The sequence below is a fragment of the Euleptes europaea genome, chromosome 14 (assembly GCF_029931775.1).
Source record: "Euleptes europaea isolate rEulEur1 chromosome 14, rEulEur1.hap1, whole genome shotgun sequence".
Taxonomy (NCBI): Eukaryota; Metazoa; Chordata; class Lepidosauria; order Squamata; family Sphaerodactylidae; genus Euleptes; species Euleptes europaea.
The window spans coordinates 60,684,904-60,693,519 of NC_079325.1; the positions used below are offsets into that span (position 1 = coordinate 60,684,904).

General features: G+C 47.3%; 1 protein-coding gene across 1 annotated transcript in view; it reads left to right on the forward strand.

The window, feature by feature from the left end:
* Nucleotides 1–7,920, forward strand: part of CARD9 (caspase recruitment domain family member 9) — a 28,140-nt gene extending 20,220 nt beyond the window's left edge. The window contains exons 8-11 of the mRNA XM_056860208.1: nt 3,563–3,754; nt 4,588–4,629; nt 6,957–7,033; nt 7,824–7,920. Coding sequence (XP_056716186.1) covers nt 3,563–3,754; nt 4,588–4,629; nt 6,957–7,033; nt 7,824–7,920 — 408 coding nt within the window. The remainder of the gene's footprint in view (nt 1–3,562; nt 3,755–4,587; nt 4,630–6,956; nt 7,034–7,823) is intronic.
* Nucleotides 7,921–8,616: the final 696 nt, after the last annotated feature.

Genomic DNA, 8,616 nt, shown 5'->3' on the forward strand with positions numbered 1-8,616 from the left:
GCCTCTGCTTAAAAACTTCCAAAGAAGGAGAGTCCACAACCTCCCGAGGAAGCCTGTTCCACTGAGGAACCACTCTAATTGATAGGAAGTTCTTTCTAATGTTTAGCCGAAAACCCTTTTTATTTAATTTCAACTCGTTGTTTCTGGTCCAACCTTCTGGGGCAACGTTTTCTGGAACAACTCCGCACCATCCTCTGTACGACAGCCCTTTAGATACTTGAATATGGTTATCATTTCACCTCACAGTCATCTCCTCTTCAGACTACACATACCCAGCTCCTTCAACCTTTCCTCATAGGACTTGGTCTCCAGACCCCTCACCATCTTTGTTGCCCTCCTCTGGACACGTTCCAACTTGTCCACATTCTTCTTAAATTGTGGTGCCCAAAACTGAACACAATACTCTAGGTGAAGTCTAACTAGAGCAGAGTAAAGCTATACCATCACTTGGTGTCACCTACTATTCTTCTGTGATATAGCCCAAAATCACATTTGTATTTTTATCGACTGCATCACACTGCTGACTCATGTTCAGTGTTTGGTCTACTAAGACCCCTAGAACCTTTTCGCACACACTACTGCTAAGACAAGTCTCCCCCATCCTATAATTGTGCATTTGATTTTTCCTGCCTAAATGCAGAACTTTACATTTAGCTCAGTTGAAATTCATTTTATTAGTTTTAGACCAGTTTTCCAGCCTGTCAAGATTACCCTGTATCCTGGCTCTGTCTTCTACTGTATTTGCTACTCCTCCCAATTTAGTATCAACTGCAGATTTAATAAGCAGCCCCTCTATTCCTTCATCCAAATCATGTTGAACAACACAGATCCCTGAGGCACTCCACTAGTCACTCCTCTCCAAGTGGATTAACAAGCACTTTTTGGGTGCAATCTGTCAACCAGTTACAAATCCACCTAACAGTAATAGGATCTAAACCACATTTTACCAACTTGTCAACAAGAATATTATGTGAAGCCTTATTAAAGACCTTACTGAAATCAAGATAAACGATGTCCTCATGTGTATAACATCACAGAAACGGGTAATCTGTAGGAAAAGAGTGCCCGTATGGCTATTTGATTTTCTCTGTGCTCAGTTGTTGTGGTCTTTTTGCTGTACAACTACATATTATTCTTTTGTTCCTTGTGTATCAAGCGTATGCTATATTCTTTAAGGTAAAAAAATGCTTTTTCTGAAATTGGAGTCATTGAGGTCATGCTTATCAGAGAGAAATCAAATGTGGCTGAAGCTGGCCTCGTGGGTCAATTTTCCATTTATAGAAATGCTGAAATTTTAACTGCTCAGGGCACTGCCCCCAACTGGTTCAGCAATATCTTGCACAAAGTCCTAGGCATCATTCAGGACTTACCAGGTTTCCTAACTTTAAATCCTCCCGGTTCAAAAAAGCTGAAGAAAGGATCTTTTGGGCATTACTAATCACCATGCTGCCCTGCAGATGGAAGGTTCTCAGATTTTCATGTTTAAATCTCTCTTTGCTCTCTAAAGTGAATCCTCTCTTTCTCCGTGTCAAGTAATTGGAAGGGCTTAGCCTGAAATTATTTGGCTGGGTTTTTGACAAACTGGCTGTCCTAATCCCACAACCTCTTGGCCCTCCCTTCCCTCTCCAGTGTGTATTTGTGTAAGTGTGTGTGTGTGTGTGTGGGGGGGGTATGCTTCAGCCTAGTAATAAGGAACCCTAGCCTTCCTGTCTTTTCTGGGGTTCGGGGGCTGTCACCAACTGGACTCCCCCTCCCCATTTCCAGCCCCTCGGTCATCTAACTCACTGAAATTAGGGCTTGTGTGCATTCTCATGTTATGCTGTCATCTTCCTGCCTGCGGTCCCCTTTGCTCAGCCAGGTGTTTGATGCCCATGTGTGGGTGAGCAGCCGGGTGCCTGAGTGATAAACTTTTCCACAGTTTGAGATTTTAAAAGGAAAAAAGTATTTACTAGTTTATATATCTAATTTCAACTGTGCCCCCTGCCTGTGGATACTTAAATCTGCAGATAGGGAGCACACTGACCCCCAACAGATGTTTGTGCAAACTTAGGGGGTCCCCTAACTCTGCATAAAAATGTAAAATTTAAAAAATGGGGATTTAAATCCCTTGATCTTTAAAGAAGTGTTGTCAGCCGCCACTGCAGAGAGCCAGGCTAGCCAGCAACAGAGGGGGCCTGGAGGGGGAAAGAGGCATGGAGCCGCGGTGTGGGGGGGTGAGTTTTGTAGACCCCCACTTTCATACTTATGTTATTTGTCTGCCTTTTTCACAGGGACCCAAAGATCTCTGTTTAACTAGAAAGCACTCCAATCGACACAGCACAGAGACAAAGGGGTGAATGTAGGTGTGTGTGTATATAAACACGCACATATACAAAGAGACGTGCTACAGGTGTTATAGAACCTAGGAAATAAACCCCAAAAGTGAAGTACTAACTAAGCTGCTTGTCCCCGATTTACCTTGGTGTTCCACCCTGAGAAATGTGCACATAACAGCTGGAAAGTGTCAATCGACGCTTTCCTTGCAGTTCCCTACTCTGGCACTGGGCACCCGAGGAGTGAGCGGGCCAGCTGGGAGAGATTCTGATTGACCAATCCTGTATGGAGGGTGGGAGCTGAGCTCCCCAGTCCTGCCAAACCCACATCTAACTAAATCCTATCATGTTGCGTGCTACTGGTTTTTCAGGTTCCAGCTCAAAATATTAAAAGTAAATTTATCTTTCCTCTTCCTGACAGTGTGGCAAAATGACGCCCCCTTCCTCCCCTCATTGATCCCCCTAAATGGGAGGGCTTCCTTTTGTGAATCTAACATGAGGGTTTTATTGTCTGGCTCCCACCCACGGGTGTGATTTCTCTGAGCCCCCCCCCCCCCCGGCCCGCTGTAAAAAACAGGCTTGTGTGTTATTCAGGGCATTCCAATCCCCCCCATCACAACACTGACCACGTGAAGCATCAGGCAATCCTGCTGGGGGTTCACAGAAGATGGCTGTTTCTCTTGACTGGATTGCAGTCTGCGACTGGTGGCCCGCCCAAGCTCTGCCTTGTGGCCTGCCAGGGTCTGACAACCCCCCTGATTTTGCTGCCCCAGGCAAGCAGGCAGGCAGGTAGGGAAAAAAGCAAGAGAATTCTCAAGACCCCAAGGAGCTGCGCATGAGCTGGGTTTGGTTGGGTGGATCACAAGCTGTGCTGCCCTGTTCTAGACCATCACCTTGAATGGTGGACTTCCTCTGTGGTAGCAGATGAAATAGGTGCCAAGAGGATGGCCTGGAAGGACAACGCTCTGCCCGCCCTGCAGCTCTGTAGAATGGTTTTCGTAGGGGTTGGAAGAAGAGGGGCTGAAGAGTCTTTGTCTGGGGGCCAGCAGTAGCCCCCTTACAGTAAAGCCCCACACAGGAGCATATGTCTGTGTGAGAGGCAAGCCTGGCATTTCACCCGGCCAGTTGCTTGCATTGCATTGGCTTGCTAGTGGGACAGCTGAAAGCTCTTGGGCTGGCTGGCTGTGGATCCGACTGCCGGATTGCCCTTCGCAGACACTCTGATTCCTCTCCGTGTGCATCTCTGCCAGGCCCTCCTGACCCAAGAGGCCTTCCACAAGCAACACTGCAAGAACCTGATGGACAAGGATGGCTATCGGAAGCAGATCAGGGATCTTGGGGAGAAATGTGATGAGCTGCAGCTGCAGCTGTTCCAGCAAGAGGGGCAGCTGCTCAGTGCTGTGGCCAGAATGAAAAGGCTGCATCTCGACCCTTTGGCGCTGGTAGGTACCAGGCAAGAGGGCAGGGGGCCCCTGGCCTGGCCAGAAAAGATGGCACTGACCAGGCCTGTGCTGAGGGTTGGGCCTGAGAGGTGCCCCTTGTCAGGGACATCCCTGCCCTGGAGCTGGTGGCTGGAGGCGGTGGTTCTCAGACTGGAGGGTGGAAACGCCCCCCCCCCCATGGGTCACTGCTCTCTCCCGGGTGGATCAGAAAGCTGGGAGCGCTGAGTTAAAAGTCTGCCCTACTAATCTAACATACATGTCTGGCTATGAACTTACTTGCCTCCCCCCAAGGGGCCCCCATGAACAAAAATTGTCTAACAACATCTGAACAAAGGCAAGTAAAAGGAGTAAAACTCCATCCTCTCCGCCTAGGTCTAAAACCATCCCCCACTCCGATAGCAAATGAAGTGAGCAAAATAATCCTAAAGCTTCGAGATTTCTGTTCAGGCTCTGTTCATTTATTTTACTTTGTACTTTGTTGACCTCTTGTTTTCTCTCCTCTCCAAAAGAGACAAAGGACAGAGATTTTTCCATCCAACCCAATGGGAGATGCAGGCTTCCAGAAGGTTTCCCCCAGTCTTCATTGCCTATTTCTAAATGTGGTTCTAGGATAACATCTGCATAGTCACATGGGGCAAATCCAGCATTCACCAGGCAAAGCTGTACATTTGTGCCCAGGTTCTCTGAGGTGGGGGCCATTTCACCCCCTGTGCCTTCCAGCTCATCGGTGGTGTGGCCTTAGGCCAGGGTTCACTAGGGCAGGTTGGCACAGGGTTTGTTCTTTCCAGCCTGCATGCCTTCATTTCTTAACATCTCACTCTTTGCAATTCCAGACTTCAGACCTTGAAGAAACCTCATCCAGAAGCTCCCAAGATGTGAGTTGTGGGTTGGGCATGTGTCCTGCCCTCACTCCTTGGGGGCAGAGTCAGCAACAGGGACCCTTCTGATCCTCTTCTAATTCTGATTGTTCTTACGCTATGCATTGCCATGAATATACATAGTGCTTGCAACATAAGCCAAAAAACACAGGCCCCTGACTCCAGGAGCTTACAATCACGGGGAGAGAAGGGAGGAAGGGGGCTGGTGGCAGAGAATAAAGGTGAGTTCACGTGGCTGGGAATGAAGTCTGGCAGCAAAGAAGCAGCAGCTCAGGGACAATTCCTGCAGGGACACTTTTGGAGGCACCAGTTCTGCTCGAGAGCTTCACTGTAGAAAACAGTGATGGGAAGGAGTGGCGCAATCCTCAGGCCTGAATCTGGTGGGGGAGACGGGTGAGGAATCTGGCCCTTGTAGAGGAGTTTGCAACACTCTTCTCTCTCTGATTCTTTCTAACTCAGAAGCAAGCTCTGATTTGGGAACAGCATTCTTACACACAAGGAAACATTCAGTTTCTCATAGTTGAGAGCTGCTTGAAGGTGGGGTGGTTGATTCGCACAGCAGTAGGATTCCCTTGCTGATGGGTGCCTGGAATCCCTGAGAGATGTGTGGTTGCTGACAACATGTGCAGACTGTTGCTTGCACTTGCAGAACTCCTGTCGCAAATGAATGTGCATTTCCGTGTGCATTTCCTGCACAGGAACAGACTCCACTAGGATGTCAGCATATGCTTGACAGCGTTAAATGTAAATCAGTAACACTTGTTCACAAAATTCTTTCTTACATGAAGCTTACTCCACATGGAAATCCAGAGGAAGGTCTGAAAGGCATTGGCAAAAGTAAGTTATTCTGTGGCTGAGATTGCTTTTTGTCTTTGCTTCCCAGAGTCACATTCTGAAACATACCTTGGGGGCTGAAAACACAACTTGTTTGCGTCTCCCAAGAGGTAAATTAAAGGCCTTTGACCTGGAGTGTATATACTCATCTTGCACTGATATGTAGACCACTTTGGGTTGTATAGGTCTAGGAATAACCCACTAGAGGTGTATTATTCCAGAACAAAAATTAGCCAGTAGGTCTATGGTAGTTTATGCATGGGAGTTTTACCTGAGGTTTGTTGCTTGCTGAACCCACACTTTCCTGTTGGGAGTCTGTGCACCAGCAGTCTCCAACCTCAAATCAGAAAGTATTTGAATCCCTTCCCCTTGAAATGCTGCTTTGTAATTGGCTGTAGTGAGAGAAAAGCTCCCTCCCCCCAACCCAATTGCCGCATAAAAAAGCATTTTAAGAACAAAAACAAAAAAAAAAACAAAAAAAACAGAGCAATCTGAAAATAAGGGGAGAGAAATCCAAGCCTTGGTTTTAAAAAGCCTTTCTTCTGCTCAGAAAGAGCTCTGAGGAAGCAGGAAGTATTTGAATCCCCGCCTCTGGAGATGCTGCTTTGTAATTGGCTGTGAGAGAAACCAAGCTTTTGTGTCCTGCGCTTTGCCTTATGCACAGAAATCTCACCCGGGCTGAGCTCGGGAGAGAGGAGTATTGGGTTAACAGAGGAACAGGAAGGTATGGGACTAGTTAGGGCTGGCAGCGAGGTCATCTCTAATGGAGGGAAAACTCATGCATAACTAAGGAACAACCGAGTCAGATGGAGGTGAACGTGAGTGAAAGTACCCATGCATAAACAACTTAAGATTTGTTTATTTTTTCTCTCAGAAGAAAGCTCTGACTGCCAGGAGCCACATTTCAGCACCCTAGGAAACATTCCACTTCTCAGCTCACCAGTGGTAAGTAAAGCATTTCTTTGCACTCTTTTTTTTACAGTGGATATTTACCTGTCCTTGCTGCTTTTGGTAGGAAGATGCTGTTGTTTCCCATTTCATGTACATCATCACAGTAATCTTTACAACAATTCAGCAAGGTAGGTTAATGTGGACGTGGTTCCTGTGGTTCAAACTTGCCCCGTTTGCTCACTGAGCCTCCCATTGCTTAGTTCCCACCTGCTGATTTCCAGATGCGTTTGCTGAGAAAGCCCCTTCAGTGCTCCCCCAGTCTCTGCAATGGGAGGTTACATTCCTGCATCCAGTTAGAGCATCTGGACTATGCAAACTGTTCATCAGCAGAGTTCTCTAAGATGCATTATTAAAGGAAAGTTAGATGGATTGCTACCGCTACGATCTCACGTGCTGAGTCCCGGGTGTGCAGAGCAGCCTGCCAACCCCAGACTGCATATTTGAGCTGAGGTCTGACCCCAAGAGTTTTCCTTGCCACCGTGGCTTTGTACCCCTGCTGAAAAAAGTTTGTTCCTGTCATGCTTGCTTTGCTTTTCCAGGAAGGAGGCCCTCTTGAGCAGGAGTTGGCCGAGAAAGGGCGCAGGCGAATGAAAGACAGTTTTGAGCACTACCGGAGGTGAGATTCCTGAACTTGTTTACTTCTACTGGTTATTTACAGCAAACTTGGAGGCTGTTGAGCAGAAACTTCATCATGTCGTGAGGGTGCATTGCTATGAGCACTGCAGGGAAACTGCAGTCTTAGTGCCCTCTGGAAATTTCTGCTAGCCCCGAAGGATTGCTCCTTCCAGCTCTGTCAGGTGTGCTATTAATGGGCAAAGCATGTTCAGGAGCAGACAAGCGCGCTTCCTTTCACAGCCTGCACCATAGTCCTCTGGAGAGGGAGAGATGGGTGGAATCCAATGTCTTTGTTTTAGTCACAGATAAAAGGTATATAATTGGTAGACCGGGAAGAGCCCCGTGGCGCAGAGTGTTAAGCTGCAGTACTGCAGTCAAAAGCTCTGCTCATGACCTGAGTTCGATCCCGACGGAAGTCGGTTTCAGGTAGCTGGATCAAGGTTGACTCAGCCTTCCATCCTTCTGAGGTCGGTCAAATGAGTACCCAGCTTGCTGGGGGTAAAGGGAAGATGACTGGGGAAGGCACTGGCAAACCACCCCGCAAACAAAGTCTGCCTTGGAAACGTCGGGATGGGACATCACCCCATGGGTCAGGAATGACCCGGTGCTTGCAGAGGGGACCTGTACCTTTACCTTTAAATTGGTAGACCATTATTGGTCCCCTAGATCACGTGTCTACAACCATCCAGCCCTGGTAACAGTCAACTGCACTGGTTTTATTGGATCCCATCGATGAGGCCGAGGGCTTGCAGGCCTTCCTCCTCTCAATCAACATCAAATCTTCTTTGCAGAAAGAGGGCGCTAAGGAGGGTGCCAAAGGGGAGGTACCATGAAGTGGACTGGGAGAATACGACGGGCAGTGACAATACAGACACCGAGGGCTCCTGACGGCATCTGCTCCTCGGGAAGGAAATGCTGCGTTTTAGAGATCCTGTCTTGGCCATTGCTCTGGCTTCCACATTTCAGTCTTTTTGTTCCCCAGGCACACGGAGGGAGATCCTTCATTTGGACCAAGGAGCATTTAAAATGTAGTATGTGAGTTTTTGAGTTGCAAAGGGTTTCCTCTGAATATAGGGCCACCCATCTCCCTTTTCTGCAAATTTCGTTATTGCTAAGATAGAGGAAGGACGTTGGAGTAGACCTCTAGAGCTGCTTTGTGTATAGCAAAATGCATCAATTCAATACAGTACAGACATTCTCAAAAGGGGTACAGGTGTTTGTTCAGCCACATGTACCCCCAGCAGGGAGCTGGAATTGGTTGAGACTCATACAGAATAATAGATGCATGAAACAATAGATGCATTATTAACATGTGCTAATAATTCAGAGTACATGGCTAATCAATAATGTGGTAAAGCAATTGACTGGGTTACAAAGAGGCTCTTCCACTTCAACCTCAGTAAACAAGTCAGCAAATGAAAAAATGCATGTTCCTTTCAGTTATTTGAAAATTGTATATGGCACGTATGTCTGCCACTGTTTGGACCTGGGAAATGCTTGGAAGGTAGGGAACAGCAAAAGCAAATCATGTAAATTGACTTAGCAAAGGGTGCAATTAATTTTGAACCCACACATGGGACAGGG